Source organism: Natrix helvetica (assembly GCF_964273705.1).
Source record: "Natrix helvetica genome assembly, chromosome: 5".
Classification (NCBI taxonomy): domain Eukaryota; kingdom Metazoa; phylum Chordata; class Lepidosauria; order Squamata; family Natricidae; genus Natrix; species Natrix helvetica.
In genome coordinates, this window is record NC_138551.1 from 10,999,731 (window position 1) to 11,024,778 (window position 25,048).

General features: G+C 42.1%; 1 protein-coding gene across 4 annotated transcripts in view; it reads right to left on the reverse strand.

Moving 5' to 3' along the window:
• The window catches only part of ATP11B (ATPase phospholipid transporting 11B (putative)), a 101,575-nt gene extending 90,851 nt beyond the window's left edge, over positions 1–10,724 (reverse strand). For 2 of the 4 annotated variants that reach the window (XM_081955293.1, XM_081955292.1), the window contains exon 1: positions 10,363–10,724. In XM_081955293.1, coding sequence (XP_081811419.1) covers positions 10,363–10,389 — 27 coding nt within the window. In that variant the 5' untranslated portion in view covers positions 10,390–10,724. The remainder of the gene's footprint in view (positions 1–10,362) is intronic. The other 2 variants (XM_081955291.1, XM_081955290.1) reach the window with 1 other exon arrangement.
• Between the last annotated feature and the right edge of the window lie 14,324 nt (positions 10,725–25,048).

Sequence of the window (25,048 nt, forward strand, 5' to 3'; positions counted from 1 at the left end):
TTGAGCTCAACTCTGACGACAATCTGATCATATCCATGTTGTTATTTCGTTTTGAAGAAAAACAGGATAATCCAAACTCTGTTAGCTGAACTTTTGTAGAGGAAGGCAGGATAATGATAATACACATTTCAAACCTGTTTTACTAGTCTTAATAATATTATATCAGGAAGTTGATTTATGAACAGTTTCAATATAACATGTAGGATTTTTGTGCTCCTATGGCACATTATGAAATTCTCACATGGGAGAGAGGAATAAACTGGCTCCTTCACTACTGATAAGCAATACATGATTTCAATTACACAGCACTCCTTATCTCTCTCAGTGGTAACCTCTCAATGGTACAAGGTAGCATTCTCCCTTCCAAGGGAGGAAAGGTGATGTATGATTTAATGTTTCTTATTTATGCTGACAGATAAGACTGCATTTGGAACTAAGGATTTGAACAGTATATGCCTATTAGCATTTCAGGAGAACTCAATGGCAACGTAGAGGCTGGTCTGCATATATAGATTCTGGCTTAGTCTGTTGTGTGAACCCTATTATTATAAAAAGGGATGATATAATATATAGATTATAACATGTTTTATATAAAACTTGTGCTCATCCAGATATTGCTGAGCATCCTAATTCAATCTACTAAGAACAAAACACAAAGAAATGCAAACTCTCTACCACTGGATTTTGAAACAATCTACCGGTAACTTCCTCCTTCCTAGTCTATTAATGTTTTAGCAGCATTAGTGCTTGAAATCATATTGGGTCTCTTGTCCAATTATCCTTCATTTTTATTTTATGACTCCATTACAATATTAACTCGTAAATCCCCTCAGGCTGGTCTTATACACTGCATTAAAAAGAATAACTTTTAATTTCATTAAAGGCATATGTATGTATTCTGCTCTGGGGAATATTAGGATTATTTAAGGCAACAGTTGGCATTTCAAATTGAAAAAGGAAGACTAGATTGGGGAATGCATTTGCGTTTTGTTATTTTACTTCAGATTACTGCACATATTGCAATTTTGGCCCAATACAGATAGGAAAAACCCTTTAATCCTTTTTTGGGGGGGAGAGTTGGATGATCATGTGGCAGTGACATTATACTATAACAAAGCACAACCTGCACACTTGCATACAGAATGTCATTGGTTGGCTTTCTGGCATTCCCAAGAAAGGATCATTAAACCCTTCCCCATAATCTTACTATGTTGCAACTTCCCATACTGGGGAATAGTGCATCAGTCTTAAGGTTGTCATCACACTTTTCATTTATTTATTAGATTTTTTGCTGCCTTTGTTACTTTACAAGTAACTCAAGGTGGTGCATATATCTAATACTTTATTTCCTCCTGTTTTCCCCACAATCAACAATTCTGTAAAAGGTGGATTGGGCTAAGAGTGTGTTTGTAACTAGCACAAAGTCACTCAGCTTTCATGCCTAGGGCAGGACTAGAATTCACAGTCTCCCAGTTTCTAGCCTGGTGCCTTAACCACTAGACCAACGAGTTCTCATTCAGAAATAAATGCCATCCTTCCCGCCATCCAGGGCTGGTGCTTTACTCCAGAGGGAAAATGGGAAGATTCTCCAGCTACTACTACACTGTTCTTTTCTATAACATTGGAAGTATAAGCCATGTTACACTACTTCTCTGTCAGAATGACTATCCTAGAACAATGATAAAATTTATTGCACGTTACCAATTAAACAACTAGTTTAGAATTGAAAACACACTAAGGAATTCTGCCAGCTCCAAGGATGTTATGGGCATACACATGTACACAAACATAATCAAATACGTGAGATAAACAGTAACAAGGAGAAAGTACAGTTCAATCTAATCCATAATAAACATATTTACAGTAATTAAATATAGTTCTCATTAATCTTACTACACAAAAAATGCTGCCTTCTACCTGAATTATAGCTTGTAGATCTTATAATTTTAATCAAGTGCCTTTGTTATTGTATTTGGATATTGTAACAGAATATTCTTATTTGAAAAGAAACTAGTCACTCTGTGCTCTGAAAGATTAAATCAAAGCTTAGCTTTGTTCCATTGATAGCAGGGAATGCTGAATGTGGCATGACTGTGACTTACATCTTCTCAATCTTAATAAAGAGTAGATGAAAACGTCTATTGATCAAATTCATGACAAGCAACAAAGATCAATAATTCTGGGCCTATGGAGTGGAGGGAGTAAATAGTAAAGCACATACATTAACCAATAAAATGCAACACAAGCAGATATGTGGTATGTCCATGAAAATAAGAGAAAAGAATGCAATATAGCTCTAGGAAGATGAGTTGAACATAATCAGGAACAAGCATGAATGAAAGTGGTGACTATCTTTTTAAAGAGAAATCTGTTTCAAATATGGTTTATTTATATTTAAACAAGGAAAGCATGATTTTTTCACTATTTGTAAGAACAGGTTGTTAGGATTACAGGACATAAAAATAATGAAGAGTCCTGACAAATCATTATTTAGTACAGTCAGGAGTGGCTCCAATGAATATGGATATGGAATTAAAAGAAAATTAAATTAAATTAAATTAAAAGAAATGAGAGTAAAAGCAGAAAGACTGGATGAAAATTAAACACTATTCCTATTTGAGGAAGTATTAATAGATTAATCTGAGAACAGCATGAATGTTAAGCAGACATATGGAAACAGGAAGTAAAAGCTATCTAAAAGAAAGTGAAAAGAATTTTTACCACATAAGTGTTCATAGTTACGCTAATGAGGAACATGGAAAAGAATACTTACTAGAGTGATAAGTGGAAAAATATATGTAATATATGTAAGAGTGACTGCTGCAAAAATATGAATGTCAGAAAAGTGATTTGTATACTGAGAAAATGATATGGTGCAATAAGGTCAAGGAACAATTCTAAACAAAATAAAAACAGGTTTGGATATAGGCAAAAAGGAATAAACAGTTTTGAAGTTCTGAGTTCATTTGGTCCATCTGAATTTGCGATGGAAAAAAGTACTGGATAACTCAATTTGGAGGAAACAAAAATTAGTTTAGAGACTAAAGTCACTTGGCAGTGAAATGGGCAACATAGAATTTAATAATAAAACCATTTGTTCCTTCCTGCTGATTTGCTTATTTTAGAAAATGCAAAACTACCATATTCTTGACAACTCGTTATTGTTAAATTTTGGATTTAACCTATTGTGTGCAATATCCAGATAGAGCTATATTGTGCTGACAAAAATATTGAAGGATATATTAACAAAATTTATAAGGCCACCCAGTTCAAACAGACTGGGTGTACAGTATGAAAAACAAAAATAACCTCTCCCAATGATACAACAATAAACATACAATATGTAAATATAAAATACATCAGTGACCCAGCAGCATAATATAAAAGAAGGCACAGCTTGAGGATGTACAGTGCTGATACTTTTCTTTGAGATAACCTCTCTCTGGCAGACTCACAGGGCCTGAGATTAAACACAAGTCATTGAAATAGTACTAGTGCCAGAACTGTAGGTTGGGGTGGGGTGTGCGCAATGGAACAGATCTTGGCTGCAGTGAGTTATCATAGCCTGATATTTCTAGAATACTTGCTATCTTTCCATTCTGGATTCTCTTCAGATTGTCTAAACCTTTCGACTTTTTTTTCCATTCAGTTATAACAAACTATTTGGCATTTAGTATTTGGTCTCCAAACATGGCTTGGATTTGCTAAAACTAAAAGGTTTACTTGCTTTAAGTAGCAGCTAGCACCTGGCTGACCTTAGCTAATCTTGAAAAAAAAAACCTTAAGGAGGATTGTTCTAGGTTAATACTTAGATGGGAGTAAAGTCCCATTAGCTATCAAATCAACCATGTTACACTAATTGTTGTAAATTTAATCTCGGTTCATAGTGATTACACTAGAACTACAGCATGATAGCCTGCCTACTATTAAAAAAACAGATTAAAGATGAACCAATCCTTGGAAAAAAAATTTCAATACAATGGTGACATTGCTATAAAGAAAGAACACCCTGGACAGGACTTCTAAATACACCTATCTTAACACTATACTTCCTTTAAAAAAATAATTTTATTAAAGATGATAGGCATATAAAACTAGTAGAAACTACAAAAAAATAGTGCAAAACATAGAATTTAAAAATGTTGCAAAGGAAAAGAAAATATATAAATGAGTCCTCTTCTGTCAAAGCTATCAATTTTTTAAACTTATGATCTTATCTTAAAACACAACCAAAAATCTCTTCATCCTATATCTCATTTTTGTCTATAAACTGATTCTTATAACATCATCATTCAGTCCTAATCAACAAAAGTCCACTAAAGGAAGCCAGAAATCACAATATAACTGCTTTAATCTTGATCAAATAAATCTACTTTATATTCCTTCCTTTTAATTTTTAAAATTTTGATCCTTAATCCCTTCAAATAATATCCTGGAGCTTGTTTTCATTTTTTTTTTGTTCCCTCCCACTAAACCCTTCAGACCTTTAGCAGATCTCTTTTGTAGATCTACTATAAAGTGTCTTATGGTTTGCAACTTGTCCATTCCTTTCAGTTATTAAGACATCAGCTGGTTTCATTTGTATATCCAAGGTAACATCTTTGTCCATGTCAGTCTTGCAGCCCGGCATGTTCAAATCCACTTTCAGATCAGTCCCAGCCCTGTCAGGCAAAACTTGTTCCTCTTCCACATCATGTCTTAAAAGCCATCTATCTATAATGGCAGATATTTCTAAGATTAACTTCTGGAACGATTGCTTGCAAATAATTTCACATATCAACATCTCAGTGTTATGTTGCAAATAATTTCACATATCAACATCTCAGTGTTATGTTGCTTCATTCTGTGTAAATAAGTCAAATTTAAATGTTCTCCTTTAATTATAGTGTTTAGTTGCCTCGAACTCCCTCTAGTGTCCAATGTCCAAATTCTCATTCTATCATGTTTTCTTTAAAGGATGTAATATGGCCTTTTCCCACAGGAAAGGATTCCCATAATCAATTTCAAAATCTTTATTTCAAATATATATGGACCCTAGTCCATTTAAAACTTTCAAAAATCATCATTCCAATCTCTTTTGCAAGCTTATTCCAAAAACATTTCCTCATGTTATTATACTTTTTTAGAATACTTTTTGCTAAGGATTAAAGATAACTCACACAATGCATGTTATCAGGCTTGTCAATTGGAAGATTAATAGTTGGAAAGTAGCTAAAAAGCAATTTCCAAAAGTGATTTAAGAATTACATTTGGCAGAACTTTATGTCCATAAGGCTAAATTGTGCAAATTGTGCTTGGTGGAGTCCCTAGATCAGTGATGGCGAACCTTTTTTGGCTCACGTGCCAAAGGCAGGGGGAACGCAGGGGGTCGTGTGTGGGCGTGCCACACCCATAATGCTATGTGCATGACCCAAGTGTGCATGCACGCACATCCAGAGCGCATGTGCGCATGTCTAGCGCTCCCCATTTTTGGCGAGCTTTTTTTGCCCTCCCTAGGCTCCAGAGGCTTTATAGGAGCCTGGGTAGGGCAAAAACACCCCCCGCCCCCACAGAGACTTCAGGAGCTTCCCTGAAGCCCCCGGAGCGCAGAAAACTGGCCCTATGGGCAAACCGGAAGTTCAGGAACAGACTTCTGGTTTGCTCATAGGGCCGGTTTTAGTCCTACGGAGTCTTCAGGGGGCTTCCCTGAAGACTCCGGAGGGCAAAAAACAACCCTACGAGCAAACAGGAAGTGACAGTTTGTCTGTAGACCTGTTTTTCTTCCTCCAGAGCCTTCAGGGGCCTTCCGGAGGCTTCCCTGAAGGCTCCGGGGGTGTGTGTGTAAAAAAATGACCCTACGAGCAAACCGGAATGTAGGGTCATTTTTTTACTCTCCACAGCATTCAGGGAAGCTTCTGGAAGACCCCTGAACACTCTGGAGGGCTAAAACTGGCCCTACGAGCAAACCGAAAGTGACTTCCGGGTTGCTCATAGGGTCCTTTTTTGTCCTTCGGAGCCTTCAGGGAAGGCTCCTGAAGGCTAAAACTGACCCTACGAGCAAATCGGAAGTACGTTCCCAAACTTCCGGTTTGCCTATAGGGCCAGTTATTCACGCTTAAAAAAATGGCCTCAAAAGAAGGCGGTCAGCTGGCCAGCGCGCACATGCGCGCTGGCCAGATGACAAGGCAACGCCTCCCATGCCCTGACAAATGGCTCCAAATGGCACGCGTGCCATAGGTTCACCATCACGGCCTTAGACTCTCAACTGTTTCTTTCATGAGGAAATCTCAAAAACCTCAGTTCCTACAGTTGACCTCACATGGAGCAACTATCTGGAGTACAAATGGATGATCTCATGATCTCTTCTTTATCTGGAGAGGTTTCGCTGCCCAGAAAATGCTGTCTTGCTCAGGGGTCACCAACCTTTCAGACCTCAGGGACCACTAAATTCCTAATTTTAAATTCCGTGGACCACTAATATGATCATCCTAATGACAGTGTGGGCGTGGCAAGGTGATCATGTGACTGGGCAGGCGTGGCCAACTCAATATCACTCACATTGAGGGGTGCCTTGCCAGCCTCTACTTGCCACTCCTCGCCTACCCAGGCTCCTTAGGAAGCAGCCACCATGAGAAAGAGTTGGCAAAACAGTTGGCTCAGTTCAAATTGGATCTGACAGAGAAGGAGGCTCGGCAGAAGCACCTCACTGAGGACTATGAGCATAGGCTTTCCAAGCAGAGAAAAGACCTGCAGGAGGGCAAGGCTAGTTGCCAATGCCTGGAGACTCAGTGGGCTGAGATGGTCAGCCAGTTCCAGGCCATAATGCAGTCCCACTGGAATGACGCCCTCTGGCTCTTCGCCACCAGCGGCATTTTCCTCTAGCTTTTGCCCAAAGCCCCGCACTTGGAGGCTGAAGCAGACCCCAAGTTGGAATTTCTGCCCCTCTCTGACCCACACAAAAAGACCCAGAAGGGGGAGAGTCTCTGCTGCAACACAAGCAATCACTGCACATATCCAGCTCAGTGGCCGTAGTTTGAAGACCCCTGATTTAATGCAATATAAAAAATGCAAATAATTTTTCTGCGGACCATCAAAATTTTCTCGTGGAACATCAGAGCAAAAAATGCACTTTATAAAAATTACATCATCTCAAGGATTATTGTTCTGATCACAACTAATGAGAAAAACCAAACAAAAACCAAGTGAATAATGCAGTGATATAATAAACACCTAAGATTAGACTAAGCTGTCTTCCTCGGCCTCTTTAAAAATGATGGGACTATAAATGTTCAGCCCATTCACCTAACCGCAAATTCAGGATCTCTACCAATCTGGAGAGCATCAGACTGAGGAAGCTGTACACCCAGCACATTTCCTATGTCATTTTTGTCTGACCCTTCTGGGAAACTTTCGGATTATTGTATTAGGGAGCTATCAAGTGTTAAATCCTATCAGCAAATGTAATTAGCATATATGGAAGACGAAATACAAATAATCACAACCATTACTCAGCTCTAATCAAACAGTGAAAACAATTTAATCTAAGGCTGTCTCCTACAATGTATGAAGTGAATTACCAAGCCCCACGGGGAAAGAAAACCTTTGCCCCCTAGGTATGATAAACTGTATTATATATACCAAAACCAGTTTGCTTCAATATCAAAGCAACATATGCTGTCAAGAAAAATTAATGCTAGCTGCATTTCAAACGAAATACTCTAGAGCTAATTTGTGAAAATGACTCTTGAATTATTGCTAATAATATTCCAGGAGATGTTGAATCACTAAATGCCATTTAGAGGTGTATTATTTTTTTCATTTATCTATAATGAACCTTTTCTGAGCAGGTTATATAAGGAGGTTTAATCCTGCTATGAAAGCCAAACCACATACTACACTGTTGTAAATGTAATCAGGTGACAATGAACAAGCTATTAAAACAGATTAGATGGATCTCCAGTTATCTGAAGTATTTTTGTTCTGTCTGATGCATTATTAAATTGTATTGCTCATTTTATGGATGATCTAAAAGAGCGTTTCTTAAACTTTTTTCTCTCAGGACCTTTTCCCACTTTTTAAAAAATACAGAGGACGCCCACCCCCCTTCCCAAGAGCTTTGGTTTATATTGGTTATATTTCATCTCTACTATATTAACAATTTAAATTGATGAATTTGTTATCACTACTGCTTCTTTTGAATGCTGGAGGGGATTTTAATATTTCCCCCCATTAGCTGGCAAATAATTTTTATTTCACAGACACAAGATAGTCTTGGGTGGGGGATACAATTAATATCAAGGAATATCTACTTTTACTTAAGGGAGATCCAGATTTATGCTCTCATTTACTGTATTTTGTGTTATAATACTGTCACCTGCATGTGCGAATATCTGGAAAAAAAACCTTGCCCCAAAATCGTTTTATTAACATTTGTTCTGAAATGCAGGAAGGATGTGGTTGAATTTTGAATCGCATCTTATTTGTCTAAATGTTTTCTAAGCATTAAGAAGTGAGACGGAGCTGGGAGTTAAAAGCCAAAGATAAAGCAAATAACATTCTGCCTCTTCAGAAAGAAACAGCCAAGAGGAAATGAATATATTTTTCCCCGGCAGATCCGCCCACCTTTATTTCAAAAGAGATGTGCTGCTTCATAACAAATCGTAGCTCTACTATGCCTTGAAACGACACCATTCAGGATTTTAAAGTAAATCATCATTGCTAATTATCACAGGCAGAGGGGCTAGAACAGATCTTAATTTTAATGCTAACATTTTTGTGGGGGGAAAGAAACCACAACAAAGCCCAGAAATCATAGATGTAGTGCTAACCTCAATGAAAGAAGTGGAAAAACGAAGAGCACCCATTCTGAGATTATGGCACTGCAAATCCACTGCACTTTGGAAAAACACCTTGAACAAGCAAAGGTCTCAGCTGGCCACAGCTTGGCAACTTCCTTCTCCTCCCAGAAACCCAGCTGCTCCCAACTTAACTTTCTGGTAATTATCAGCACAAACCTCTTTCATTCACCTGCCACCTCTAAAACAGTACCAAAAAAAAAAAGGTTTGGATTGAAAATTACAGGTAGTCCTCAATTTACAACCACAATTGAGCCCAACATTTCTGTTGCCGAGACAGTTTTTATTAAGCAAGTTTTGCCTCGTTTTACCACCTTTCTTGCCACAGCTGTCAAGTGAATCACAGCAATTGTTAATTAGTTACACACAGTTGTTAAGTGAATCTGAAATTTCCCCATTGACTTTGCTCATCAGGAGGGGATCACACAACCCCGGGACACTGACTGCAACCATCATAACTATGAATTGGTTGCCAAGCATCTGAATATTGCTTATTGCGTACATAAGCCTACCGTTCCTGTCCTACTGTCCCCATTTATTTGTACTCATTTCCTGTGTTCATGTCCATGTTTATACTTATACCTGTTATCTCGTACATGTTTGACAAACCAAATAAATAAAGTAAATAAATGGACATCCTGGATACGATGCCATGATCATCAGGGTTGAAAACCGGTCATAAAAGTCACCCCTCCTTGCAACTTCAAATGGTCACTAAACAAACTTTTGTAAGTTGAGGGCTATCTTTTTACACAGGGCAGCTACAACCGAAAGAGGAAATTGCAAAAATCCCAGTCAAAAGAGCCCTGAATCGAAAACACACTGCCACAAGGGACTTTTTTGGGTGGGTGGGTGGGTTGGGGGAGCCAAGGCAGCTCTTTTTTGTTTAGCCCAGACCACGTGGGTCGGGGTGAAATAAATTAAATAATAATAAAAAAAATAATTATAAATAATAAATGGAACATTGTATATTTTAAGAAGGTACCTGGTTGATACCTAGGACACCGAGAGCAACCATTAGCAACCAGTCCATGGTATTTATGATGCATTTTCGAATGTTCAGTTGATTGAGCTTCATGTTTAATGAATAAAGTATATAATAAAGTTAATAATATTAATACTAATAATACTAATAATACTACTACTAATAATAATATACTTCATTGAAACTCATGAAACTCAGTCAACCGAACATTCAAAAAATCTTTATTTTTATATTATTATATTATCATTATTATTACATTTATTTATTTACGTATTATTATTATTGAAAAAAAGAGAGAAGCGAAGTCCGCTGCGGGGCCTCTCCGCTCGTCTTCGGGGCGTGTTTCTGATACTTAAGGGGCCGAGCAGCTGCTAAGGAGAAAAGCGCGGGAGTCCAAAGCTGCCCCGTGAGGAACCCTCGTGGGGGCTTCCCTCAGAGGACCGAGGCCTCCGAGGAAAGTTGAAGAAGAGCGACCTTTTCACCCACCCGCGGCCCCCTTCTCGGCTCCTGGAAGGCCGCCTCAGCGCTCCCCGCTCCACCTACCAGCTGCTGCCGGATCCAGCGCAACATCCCCTCGTCCGGCGGGCGGGCGGACGGGTCGGCGTTTTTCCTTTCCCTCCCGAGAAGAAAGGCGCCCCGTCAGAGAGACCGGCGCTGCTGCTGCTGCTGTTGCTGAGGAGGCCGCCGCCCTCTTTCGCAACCGCCGCTCCCCATCCGCGCGGAGGCCGAGCTCTCCTTCCCTTTCAGCGGCGACGCGGAAGCCCGTCCGCTAGCGGCGACTGCAGCGGCCGCCGCCACCACAAGGAAACTCGGAGCGGACGACGGGCACCCGCCATCATGAAGCCTCCAGCCCGCCTCGCCTCGCCCGCCCGACCCCGGTCTGTCAGCGAGGGCCGGCCCCCTTTCCCCCTTCCCTCCCTCCCTCCGTCCCCTTTCCTCCTGCCCCCTCCCTCCCGCGCGCCTGTGAGCTCAGGAAGTGACGGAAGGGCGGGGAAGATAACGGGGCGGGGGTGGAGGTGTGAAAGAACAGAGGAGCTCCAACCCGCCAATGAGAAGCGCCCCTGGAATGGGTGTGGGAGGAGCCGGCGAGGGGTAGGGCGAGATGTGAGAAAAGAGGGAGGGGGGGAAAGGCGGAGAGCGGCACGTGGCAGAGCAGGAGGGCGGGAGAGTCTTTTTGAGGAGCGCTTCCCCCCCTTCGCGAAGCGGGGGTTGGGGGAGCGTAAGTGGGGCAATATTTGGGGGGGGGGTTGGAGCGTACCACTTTAGGCGGCCCTTCTGAGGGGCCCACGATTGTTCCTCTTTTCTCCCTGGTTATTGGGGTAATTGAAGAAGGAGGGGGAGTCTGCTAAGGAAATATTTACCTCTTCCCTTAAGTCTGTAGAGATTCTCAGTCATCCAGGGTATGGTTGTCCCAAAGGTCCTTTTTCAGGAGGCAACGACTTTCTTGTTTTTTTTCCTTTTGAGGAGGTTTTGCTTCTCATCCAAAGAAGCTTCATCAGCTTTGACAGGACAGTAGGGAATGGAAGGATTTATATTCCTTGCAGACAGCTGGTCATCGGCATCCTTTCAGAGGGCATCCTTTTTGCTATACAGCTTGGGATCAACACCCTTTGAATGGTGTGGGAGTAGGAATGGGTTTCCAAAGGAAAAATTGCAAACTATAGCAACCAGGAGTGTTTACTCTGATGATCCTGAGGAGATAAACCTGCAAGTGCTTCAAGGATCCTCTAAAAGGATGTTGTTTGCAAGGTGTATAAATCCTTCCATTCCCTGCTATCCTGTCAGAGCTGAAGAAGCTTCTTGGATGAGAAGCGAAACATCTTCAAAGAAAAAAACAAAGTCCAGTTACCTTTGGGACTACCTCCTTCTTTCCCCAACCTGGGGCCCTCCAGGACTGCAGACCTGGAGTATTCACAATGGTGGGTGATGGGGAATTGAAGCCTTTATTGGCTGCATCCGCACAACTTGCTTGGCTCTTGCTCTAAACTCAGTTTTCTGCATTTGCAGAATGCAGGAGAAGCTCTTTGCAACTTTCCATGGGATCGTTTTTCATTTCCGGGGTCAGAAACTTCATATTCCAGATTGTTGCTCTGGCTGGAGGATTCTGGGAGGTTGAAGTATCAAACATCTTAAAATTGTCAAATTTGAAAAACACGTTTGATTTTTTAAAAAAACAGCTATTGTCTTTTAACAACAATCTGAAGTACGATATCACGGACACCAGAGAGAAAATACGTGTATGTCTGCATATTTCAAATAGTTAAACTATCTGCCTTCCAAAGCAAAGTGCAAATATTTGTTAAATTAGCTATAGATTTACTTACAGACTTACTTACAGCTTACAAGCTGGAGATAGGTAACATAGTTGAACAGACTGGCTGACCAACTTTCCTTATATCAGCCAGCAATATTACATCTATTTTTCCAGTTGAAAAATGGTTTTGGTGGCTTAATATACAGTTAAAGCCGTTCCTAGACATAACGTAAATTGTACTGTAGCCCAAGTAATTGCCGTCTGTATCCAAATGGATGTAATGAAACAGAATGACATAACTAGCAGTTTTATTCTTAGCTATAAAGAAAGTGGCTTGAGGGGGGGAAAGTATCAAGCATTGTCTATATAGCATTCTGTAAATATGGGTAGTCCTCTACTTACAAGCATTCGTTTAGTGACAGAAATTAACAATGGCACTTGTTAGGTAAGCTCCCAATTAGGAGAGCAAGTGTGCAGAGAAGCGTAATGAGAGTGGTGTGGAAGAACACGCACAAACCAGCATACAGGGACACCGAATAGTAAAAGTAATAGTATTTTACTTACCTGGAAAATAGAGGTATTCAGAGTCCAATTTACACATGGTTCAGTCAGTCAGTTATCAATGTTCTCAGTTAAGGAGTGATCCATCAAACACAGTCCAGTATCATATAATCCAGAGGTTCCCAATCTTTTTCGGTTTGCGGCTCCCATAACACTTCGGATTTTTTCCGCGGCTCCCTTAATAGGTACATCCGATTTTTTTTAATTTTTGACTTTTTAAGGATTTGGAAATCTACTTTTTAGTTTGTTAAGGTTAGGTTAATTGAAAAATAAATTAAACACGAGCTTTAAATTCACAATTTATTGAACATCGTTTAATGATTTAAAATTATTAATGGGATGGATGGGCTTGTTGTTCGCTGCACAACTTCTCAAATCTTGGATCAGAAAAATAGCTTTTGAAAAGTAACTTAACCACCACACTAGCCCAGTGGTGGGCAACCTTTTTTTTCAACTGAGCCAAATCTCGCCAAAACCACAATTGAAATTTATTTGGAGAGCCGCTCTTGGTTAGCAACCAAAATTTTGGGCTCAATTGTGGTCATATGTTGTTTTTCTTTCTTTCTTTCATCTCTCTCTCCCACTTTCTTTCTTTTTTTCTTTCTCTCTCTCTCTCTCTCTCTGGCTCTTTGTCTCTCCCTCCCTCCTCTCTGTCTCCCTCTGTCATTTTCTCTGGGTGTCTATCTGTCTCTCTCTCTCTCTGTATCTCTGTCTCTCTCTCCTCCTTCCCCCATCTCTGTCACTCTGTGTGTGTGTGTGTGTGTGTGTGTGCCTGTCTGTCTGTCTGTCTGTCTGTCTCTCACTCACTCTGTGTGTGTGTGTGTGTGTCTCTGTCTCTCCCTCTGTCTCTCTCCCCTCCCTTCCTCTCTCTCTGTCACTCTGTGTATGTGGGTGTGTCTGTCTCTCACTCATTCACTTAATCACTCACTCTGTGTGTGTCTCTCTCTCTGTCTGTCTATCTTTCTCTCCCTCCCTCCCCCCCTCTCTCTCTCTCTCTGTGTGTCTGTCTGTCAGTCTCTCTCTGATTCCCTCCCTCACTCCCTCTCTCTGTTCCTCTCTCTGTCTGTCTGTCTCACTCACACACACACACACTGTGGTCACACAGTGTGTGTGTGTGTGAGTGAGACAGACAGACAGAGAGAGGAACAGAGAGAGGGAGTGAGAGAGGGAATCAGAGAGAGACTGACAGAGACGAATCAGAGACGTACTTTTAGCTACCTGGCAGCGGCGTTTTGCCTTGGGGGGCTCCTCAGAACTTCCCAAGACTTCGGAGGGAAGTTTACAGCCCTCCCTCGGAACGCTTCGGAGGGAAGCTTCTGCAAAGGCGAGTGGCAACAAGTCTCCCAGGCTTTAATTTGCCGAGCTGTGCGCACGCGCCTGTTTTCCACGGCGTGGAGCAGCGGCGAGATTCTGGGTGGCGAGCGATGATTCCAGGGGCCATCCGGGAAGATGAGGAACGCGAGGGGGACCCTGCCCCCCCACTGATGCCCCCCGGAATCATCGCTCGCCGCCCAGAATCTCGCCGCTGCTCCACACCGTGGAAAACAGGCGCGCGCGTACAGCTCGGCAAATTTCAGCCTGGGAGACTTGTCATGCCCGGGCTTTTGCAGAAGCTTCCCTCCAAAGCCCGAGAGGAGGGAGGGAAGCGGGCGCCCGGCGCAGGTATTAATTGAATATTTCGCGGCGCCCTTATGACGATAGCGCGGCTCCCCAGGGAGCCGCGGCGCACACTTTGGGAATCACTGATATAATCAGTTCAGCACACAAAGTCGCTAACAGTAGCAAAACTCACGATACATCTAACAAGAAGTATTCACCCATCAGCATCTAACAAACAAGAGATCTAACAGTCATTCTGGCTCCATCTTATGGCTGCTTGATGTAACAGCAACCAATCACATTTTACAGCAGTACTTAAAGCTACAGTACCACCATCATGGTTTATATATTGCTGACCCAACTGTTAGCTTACATTCCTAACAGCACTAAAAATAACTTATGACTGTTTTTCACACTTATGACCGTTGCACATCCACATGGTCACATGATCAAAATTTGGACACTTGGTAACTGGCATGAGGGTCATGCAACCTGATAAGCAAAGACAGTGGGAAAACGAGATTTACTTAAAAACTGAAAAAGTTTTCAGTATTGCTAACTGAACAACTGCAGTGATTCACTTAAAAGGTCACTGACAATTGTCTCACTCAGCAACAGGAATTTTGGGCTCAATTGTGGTCGTAAGTTGAGGACTACCTGTATTTTTTTTCCCAGCCAAGTTTTGGCTATATTTTTCCCCCCAATGGTTGTTTTTTGCCTCTCAATTTTGTTACACAGGTAGTCCTCAACTTACAACAGTTCCTTTAGTGACTGTTCAAAGTTGCAACAGCAGTGAAAAAAGTGACTTATACCCATTTTTCACACTTACGACCATTGCGTGATTCCCACGGTCATATGATCAAAAATCAGATGCTTCATAACTGACTCACATTTATGACGGATGCAGTATCCTGGAGTCATGCAATTTGCTTTTGCAACTTTCTGACAAAGTCAACGGGTAAACAAGATTCACTTAACAACCGTGTTTCTAACTTAACAACTGCGGCAATTCACTTAACAAATGTGGCAAGAAAGGTCGTAAAATGGGATCAAACTCTCTTAACAAATTTCTCTCTTCGCAACATAAATTTCTATTGTGGCTGTAAGTGAGGACTTCATGTATTAAATCTATTGATTTGTTCTATAATGTTTTCAATTGTTATATTGAATATTGGAATCACTATTTTGGAATATTCTCCTGTGAGATTTGTCACCCTATGCCTGGCCTTCTGGAAGAATCTGAAAATTTTACCGCTTGGCCTAGGTCCCCAATAGGGGCCTCCACCCCAGACCTTCCATTGTCTTGGTTTTTATCTTTTTTATTTAATTTCTCTAATTTCAATTGTCTTGTGTGACTTTTTTTTTTTTTACTTTTTATCATAGTGTGGGTTAGACAGCATCACCACCAGATGGATTTGTAACTGGCTGACCAACCACACTCAACGTGTAGTTCTCAATGGAACTGCATCTTCATGGAGGGAAGTATGCAGTGGAGTACCCCAAGGCTCTGTTTTAGGCCCAGTACTCTTCAACAACTTCATCAATGATTTGGATGAGGGAATAAATGGGGAACTCATCAAATTTGCAGATGACACCAAGCTGGCAGGAATAGCCAACACTCCAGAAGATAGGCTAAAGATACAGAAGGATCTTGACAAACTTGAACATTGGGCACTATCTAATAAAATGAAATTCAATGGTGAAAAGAGTAAGGTTCTACATTTAGGCAACAAAAATGAAATGCACAGGTACAGTATAGGTGGTATCTTGCTCAGTAGTAGTAACTGTGAAAGGGATCTTGGAGTCCTAGTGGACAACCATTTAAATAGGAGCCAGCAGTGTGCAGCAGCTGCCAAAAAGCCAACACAGTTCTAGGCTGCATCAACAGAGGGATAGAATCAAGATCACGTGAAGCGTTAATACCACTTTATAATGCCTTGGTAAGGCCACACTTGGAATACTGCATTCAGTTCTGGTCACCACGATGTAAAAAAGATGTGGAGACTCTAGAAAGAGTGCAGAGAAGAGCAACAAAGAGGATTAGGGGACTGGAGGATAAAACATATGAAGAACGGTTGCAGGAACTGGGTATGTTTAGCTTAAGAGAAAGAAGGACTAGGGGAGACATGATAGCATTGTTCCAATATCTCAGGGGTTGCCACAAAGAAGAGGGAGTCAAACTATTTTCCAAGGCACCTGAGGGTAGAACAAGAAGCAATGGGTGTAAACTAATCAAGGAGAGAAGCAACTTAGAACTGAGGAGAAATTTCCTGACAGTGAGAACAATTTATCAGTGGAACAGCTTGCCTCCAGAAGTTGTGAATGCCCCAACACTGGAAGTCTTTAAGAAGATGTTGGATAGCTATTTGTCTGAAACAGTATAGGGTTTCCTGCCTAGGCAGGGGGTTGGACTAGAAGACCTCCAAGATCCCTTCCAACTCTACTATTGTATTGTATTATAGTGCAAGCTGCCCAGAGTTGCTCCATCAGTGAGATGACTGGCATAATGAACAAACAAACAAACATTAATTAATAAGATGTTCAAGATTAATAGAAGTTAAAGATTAATATAAAGGTTAAGATAACCTTTATTATCATTTTTTTTCTGTGAACACATTGGCACATATTAGAAAATGACATTCTAAAAGAAATAAGCCAAAATGTTGAAAGACCAACACCCAAGCAAACAACAGTATCTGGGGTAGAATGTTTTAAACTAAGTTTCTGTTGCAATGATAGCACAGCGGTTTCTCACCTCCAGTTTGTTATTAACCTCAGTTTCAAGTAATCCATTTTATACTTCGAGGAGCACATTAGCAAATCAAATAGATGGTAATGACATTCTATATCAGGGGTGTCGAATTCAATTTCATTAAGGGCCGCATCTTGGAAAGGTGGCGGGGGCATGGCCGACTGGGTGGGTGTGGCTGACTGCGTGGGTGTGGCCAGCTTGACGCCACTCACTGGGTGTGGCCGAATGGGTGGGCGTGGCCAGCTTGACGCTGCTTCCCAAACTGCTGGGACGTTTCCTCTTCGCACCAGGCCAAAGCAATGCAGGCCAGCCCCTTACATTTTCCATTCAAGATATCTATATTTTTATTATTCTATTTCTATTCTATTTTTCTCTTGATGGCCACTTTCCCGAAACAGACATAATAGCATCGTCCAGCCATTTTGGAGCCAAAAGTACAATGAGAACGACAGCCTTTTTATATTTGAACAATGATTTATGAAGAGCTTCAAAGTGGCAATGTATACAGGGGGTCTTCCTTCATTTTATCATTGGCAAAAGCAGCCCTGCGAAGTTGGTCAGCCAGGTCCTTGTTGGTGGATAACATCATCTCCCATTTAATCCACTGAATTGTTTCCTTCCTGGTGCAGAATAGAGGAGGGTTGACCAGTTGGGCGTGGCCATGGGTTGTTGGGTGGGCTTGGCCATGAGGCATGGCCTAGTTGGCTTCCTGCACTACGGTGGTGGTGGGTGGCATTTTCACCCTCCCCAGGCTCTGGAGTATTTCCACGAGCCTCCCGGAGTGCGAAAATGGCTTTTCCCGGGCTCCGGAAGCCAGAAATGGACCCATTTTTAGACTTCGGGTACTTCCGGTAGGCCCATTTTTCGCCCAGAACCTCCGCATGGGCCCTGCATTTACCTGGCATGATGAACGGGCTGTGTGAAGACTCCTGGGAGGGGCTGGGTGGGGTGGGCAGGGTCAGCCGGTCCTTGTAACTACTGGCTCGGTGAACCAGATTAAAATTAACATCTGGTTCGCCCGAACCGGTCCGAACTAGCTGAATCCCACCCCTGCTGGTGTCCTACTTTCTATCTCTGTTCTGCTGCTATTATGTTCATCAAAGGGTTAAGGCTGGAATAACCAAAGGTCACTCATTTGGGGATTGTCCATGCTAACTGATTTATTAATTATGTGCTATCAAGTCTTAGTGACTAGATAGATAATTTTTTCTCCAGGAAGATCTGTCTCCACCTGACCCTTCAGATTTTCCAAAGGTAGATCTATCATTGATGTAGTTGAATCCATCCACCTTGTCCTGTTTTGGGTCCTGTTTTGGTCTTTCCTTTGATATTTGATTTCTCAATCCACAATGCGTCCAAATAATGATGAGTTGAGCCTGGTCATTTGTGCTGCATGCAAGAACTTTGGTTGAATTGATCCAATTGGCTCCATATGATCAAATATTCAATCATCCAATATGGATCATCTAATGTGATCCAATTTTTGAAGTATTTAGGTATTCTCAGGAATCTTCTCTGATAGCAAAGCCTCAACATACCTTCTATCCTGCTTCTTCGGAGCCCACCGTACTAAATCATGTTCTATCCAGAAGCTCTGATAGTTCTATGCCTTTTGTTATAAATTCATGGATAAATCATATAAACCAGGATTGCACAATCTTGGCAATGTTAAGACCTGTGGACTTTAATTCCCAGACTTCCCCAGCCAGCATATCTTAAAGCCAGCCCACAAGTTTTAAAAGTTGCCAAGATTGCAAACTCTGACATGAATGTCTACAGAGATTCTCAGTCATCCAGGTCATCGTTCCAGAGGTGTTTTTTCAAGAGGCAACTGGACTTTCTGGGTTTTTTTTTTCTTTGAAAACGTTTTGCTTCTCATCCAAGAAGCTTCTTCAGTTCTTTTTTTTTTTAAACAAAGTTTTATTGGTTTTTTTTTAAATTTACAGGGAAAAAGGTAATGGAAAGGTTACAAATTTTGGCAGTTGCGATGTGCGGTAGGTGCCCCCTCCCTCCATACTCAAAGTATACATTTACACAAAATTCATTACTAAATAGTAACATATAGTCAGCATATAAATTCAATTAATAATTTCGGTCAACTTATGTCAAGCAGATTTTCTTATTCATTTTTGTGATCTGAGTTTTCTCGGTATTGCCCCATCTCCCCCCGCTGGCAGAGCTCCGGCCCCTCCCGTGTCCTGTATGACTGTTGTAGAGTCATCTGGTTTTTCTAGGAGGGCTTTGTTTTTTTCCATAAAGGCCTGCGCCTCTATGGGTGTATTAATTCTAACTCTTGTGTCCTCCCAGAATACTAGCATACCTTCAGGCATCAGCCATCTGAACCACATCCCCTTCTGGTATAATTTCTTCGCTAATTGCGAATAGCTTTTTCTTTTTCCCCTCACTTTCTTGGGGATCTGTTTCAGAATGGTTATTTGCCTGTCTTGGTATTTCAAAGCTTGCCCCCTTTGTGCACTCAGAATTTCATCTCTTGTACTTTTTCTGAGGAACTTAATGTGTACCTCCCTGGGTACATTGTGTGTTCTAGCATAAGCTGAGTTCACTCTATAAACCAAGTCTAGTTCCCACCCCATCTGTTGTTTCTCTTTCTGAATATATTCAGCCAAAATACTTGTCATAATGTCCCTTATGTCTTCATCATCTTTCTCCACTACATTTTGAAATCTAAGATAAAAGGACATTCTCTCAAATTCTATTTTCATCTGCTGGGTATCAATTTCTTTGTTCCCCTTCTGCACCCCCTCCATCCCCTCCCTCATCTCAGCCGTCCCACCCTCCAAAAGATCCAGTCTCTGTGAGTTTTTATTAATTTGGGCCTGGTTCTCTTTAATTTCTTCTTTCATCTCTTTTAGTTGTCTTTTTATTTCCTCTTGTCCCTGTAGAAGTTGCTGAAACATTTGTTGAAATTCAGTCTCTAGTTTTAGGTTGCATCAAAGCTGCTATCGTTGATTGTGTACTCAGACTGGATGTTGTAGATGTCGGAGCAGAGGCAGCAAAGCCAGGCTTCCCAGGAGGTGGTTTTTTGGGAGGCATTGTTTGTGAAATAAAGAGTTCAGTCAATGCAGAGAGTGATCAGTCAGAGGGGTAGGACAGCCAGGAGAGTCCAGGAGACAGAAGGTCCAGGCAGAAGGGGATTTTTCTAGTCACACTGGCAATAGAGTAAAGTTTTTCACACCAGGGAGTCCAAATGGTAGCAATCAACAAGAGATTTGTCTGAGTAGCACGGGGACAAAGACCGGAAGCCTGAAGTTTTAAAGGTGGAGTCAATTTTCACAGTTCATAAAGACAGCGGAAGTGTGCCATCTTGCCCTGCCAGCTTCGGGTTTAGAGGCATAACAAAGTTTTCAAAGTTTCCAAACTTTCCAGATCATCATTCCATTGTAGATTTAAGTTCAAAATTCGCCATTAGTAGGAGCGTGACATCATTAGTTGGCTCTCCCCCCTCCTCCTTCCCTTGGGGCTGAGAGCAAAATTGTTTCAAGCCGCCTGTCCGAGGGATTGGGAATCCCCCTCCCTCCAGCCGCGCTTCTCCAGCCAAGCCGAAGGTGAAGTTTAGACTGCTGGCAATTTTTCCAAATTAGTAAAGGGAATGAGAGGGAGTTTTCGCCTCACTGCACCGCAGCTGCGTCCTTCTGCTTGTTTTTTTCTTCCGTCAGCCTCGCAGTGAAGACGCCAGAGCGTCCCCCATCATGCTCCCCAGTGCCTAGAGCGAGGCGGGCCTCCCCCGGCCGCCGCTGATCCAGGGGATCCCCCGCGGTGCCGCTCCTCCGGCAGGAGCCTCTACGGGGCGTCCTGTGCCCCCCAAGGAGTGGGGAGCCCACTGGGAAAGCGCGGGGCGAGCAAAGCTTGCCCGTCGCCGTCAGCCGCCGGAACCGGAAGTCCAAGCTTCTTCAGTTCTGAAGCTGAGTTGAAGAAGCTTCTTGTATGAGAAGCGAAATGTCTTCAAAGAAAAAAAAAACCAGAAAGTTCAGTTGCCTCTTGAAAAAGCACCTTTGGGTCCAATATAAACTGTTTCCTATTTCCTTTGAGGGTTGTTTGTTTGTTTGTTTGTCTTTTATCCTGTTTGCTAATTACAGTAAGTTTTTCTGATCTTTGCTGAAGTTACAGAAATAAACATCAAGGTATATTTTTGCTAGTTGAACTGAGCGGTGTGTCTACATGCTCCAATTGGGAAATATAGATTGACTCAGAGTGTGCTAACCTTAACCTAAAATGAAAATCCCACAGAATACTTTTCTACTTCAGCTAGGAAACTTAACTTTGTCTGCTCTTAAGTCAGGGGTGTCAAACTTGATTTCATTGAGGGCCGCATCAGGGTTGTGTTTGACCTCAGGGCGGCTGGAGGGGGCCATGGCCATTTCGATATCACTTGTGTCGGGGGCGCCTGTGGTGGCCCAAGCACTCTAACAGGGAAAACAGCCTCTTGAGTTTTGTTTTCGGCTGCCCCAGCTTCCTGCAACCATCTGCCAGTGAAAACGGAGCTTGGGAGGGGTCTGTTTTTACTGGGAGATGGTTGCAGGAGGCCGGGGAAGCCAAAAACAAAAGTCGGGAGACTGTTTTCGCTGGCAGAAGCACTGTGGGCTGTTTCCAGGACCGCCCCAAGGGCCAGATCTACGTACCCCATGGGGCGGATCTCGTCCCCGGGCCTTGAGTTTGACACCCCTGTCTTAAGTATAAATGCCTGGCATAGCACTGGCTCCCTTATATCTAAATACCACAGAAAACCTGTGATGCATGATCAGTATTGAGCGTAAACATTTACTCAAGGGATATCAATTGATATTATGGCATCCTTGTTCCCAGATGTCTAATTACTGGTACAATAGCATCATTTACAGTACGTAGAAAAATACCCATCTGATTTCCTGTCACAAGGTTTAGCATTTACACTGCAACAACTAAACAGCCAAAGAAAACACAACTCTCTAGCTGTGCTTCCTGGTCTCCTGTTTTTCCTCTCTATCAAAAACTTCATATCAAAGGATCAAAGCTGTACAAGTAAGATACGGATCATAGTAAAGCATTCCCATTTCCAGGCAGATTTCCACATTTCAGAGTTATCCATGAACTACAGATAGCCCTTGACTTATGACCACAACTGAGCGCAGAATTCATGTTGCTAAGTGAGAAATGTGTGAAGTGAGCTTTGCCCCATTGTATGACTTTTCTTGCCACCTTTGTTAAGTGAATCACCGCTGTTATTAAATTACTAACACGGTTGTTAAGTGAATCGGGCTTCCTCGTTGACTTTGCTTGTCCGAAGGTCACAAAAGATTATATGACCTCAAGACCCTGCAACTGTCATAAATGTGAATCAGGTTGGCAAGCATCTAACGTAAATCACGTGACGCAACGGTCATAAGTAGGAAAAATGATCATAAGTCACTTTTTAAGTGCTGTCGTAACTTCAAATGGTCACTAAATGAACTGTTGTAAGTTGAGGACTACCTCAGTGGTGGGTTTCAATTTTTTTTAGAACCTCTTCTGTAGGTGTGGTCTGCTTTGTGGGAGTGGCTTGCTGGCCATGTAACCGGGTGGGAGTGGCTTGCCAGCCATGTGAACGGGATGGGCGTGGCCAACTTGTAAAATGTGGTGAAACTCACTTAACAACGCTTTTGCTTAGGAACCAAAATGTTGGTTCAGAAACTCTGGCATTTGAAGCACGCAAGTCTTAAAGCTGTCAAGTTACAAGACCCTTGCACTCCTAACCCTTTAGAAAAAAAACCCCAGGGGTGTTCAAACTTGAGAGCTTTAAGACTTGTGGACTTCAACTCCCAGAATTCCTCCTCCAGTCATGTTGGCTCAGGAACTCTGGCATTGAAGTGTGCAAGTCTTAAAGCTGTCAAGTTACAAGACCCTTGCATCCCTAACCCTTTAGAAAAAAACCCCCAGGGGTGTTCAAACTTGACAGCTTTAAGACTTGTGGACTTCAACTCCCAGAATTGCTCCTCTCGCTCTTCATCTTGATGATGTGCGGATGGGCGGGGGGGGGAGGGGAGGGAGCTGGAACCGGTTCTAAATGGCACTGTAGATTTGTGGAACCTCTTCTATAGAAGAGGTTAGAACTGGCAGAAACCCACCCCTGGACTACCTGTATGAGTTTTATATAGGTGAATATGTCAGGATAGGGAAATAGGTATATTTGCAGTCAAATATTTGTAAAGTGGATGGATTCAGCCACAACAGTGGTGATGTGTGTAGTATTAGAAGGACAAATTGGGGACAGATTGTCATGGAGAAATCTAGTTGCTAAAAGTTGACATTGACTCCTCGCAATAAATATTAACTGGAAAAGCCAAATTCTGGTAGAATGACATACTTTCAAGGGATGTGGTGACTCAGTGGCTAAGACACTGACCTTGTCGATCAGAAAGCTTGGCAGTTTGGCGGTTCGAATCCCTAGCGCTGCTTAATGGAGTGAGCTCCCGTTACTTGTCCCAGCTTCTACCAACCTAGCAGTTCGAAAGCATGTAAAAATGCAAATAGGAAAATAGGAACCACCTTTGGTGGGAAGGTAACATCGTTCCGTGTGCCTTCGGCGTTTAGTCATGCCCGCCACATGACCACGGAGACGTCTTCAGACAGCGCTGGCTCTTCGGCTTTGAAACAGAGATGAGCACCGCCCCCTTCAGTCAGGAACAACTAGCACATATGTGCGAGGGGAACCTTTATCTTTAGCTTATCATACTTTCAATATCTACAACAGTGTATTTCATAGTTGGCTAAAGAATTCTGGGAGCTGAAGTCCACACATCTTAAATTTGAAAAATACTGGGTCACTCTGAAAGTCATTTCTCATTTCTGCAAAGAGTTGCACCAATATATTTATTGACAGAGAAAATGAAATTTTCTTTTAAGCGTCTTAGCATGTTGCATCATCCAAACCATCATTTTAAAATTTTAATACAGGCAATCTGACTTTAGCATGTCCGAAGAACAAAGAAATTGCACCTTGTGAACAATGTTGGATTAAATCAGAGAAAGGGCATCATAGAAAAAAAAATTTATCTGAACCACACTCAGTTGATTTCCGTTGCATATGGCAACTGAGATTGGCCAGTTTTCAGACTGAATCATAAAGTTTTAAATTGTTCTGCAGACAACATTTGTCTAGACTCTAGAGAGACAGTTTTCTTTTTAAACACTCCGCTTTCTAGTGACTGCTTTGTTTCCAATAAGAGTGAAAGATCTGGGCCTTAATCTAATAATAATAAGGCTTGTGATGGGAAATTAGCTATTGATTTCTCATTCACTGGTCCTTCTGCTGAATAATTCACTGTTTGGGGAATTAGAAAACCTTAAAATAATTACCCATATCTTAAAACATTTTTGATTGGATTGAGAGATCCAATCACACTTTTCCTCTAAAGGTAAAGGTAAAGGTTCCCCTCACACATATGTGCTAGTCATTTCTGACTCTAGGGGGCGGTGCTCATCTCCGTTTCAAAGCCGAAGAGCCAGCGCTGTCCAAAAATGTCTCCGTGGTCATGTAGCCGGCATGACTAAATGCCGAAGGTGCATGGAACGCTGTTACCTTCCCACCAAAGATGGTCCCTACTTTTCTACTTGCATTTTTACATGCTTTCGAACTGCTAGGTTGGCAGAAGGTGGGACAAGTATTGGGAGCTCATGCCGTTACGCGGGGCTAGGGATTTGAACTGCTGAACTACCAACCTTTCTGATCGACAAGCTCAGAGTCTTAGCTACTTAGCCACCGCGTCCCCTTTTCCTCTAGCTAGGTTCAAATATTACACCAAACAAGTGACGTGCGGTGAGGTTTATGACTGGTGAGGCACTGACACAGTGCTGAGTTTCAAATATTTTTAGACTTGTGGACTTCAACCCCCAGAATTCCACAGCCAGGCGTGCTCAGTTCCAATTTAAAGCGACAGCATTTGTTTTTCTCCTTTGCTCCTTCTTTCTTTTTCTTTTTCTTCTCCTTCCCCTCCTTCCTCCCTCTCTCCTTTCCTCCCCCTCTCTCAACACACACACACACACACACACACACACACACACACACACACATACACACACAGAAGTTG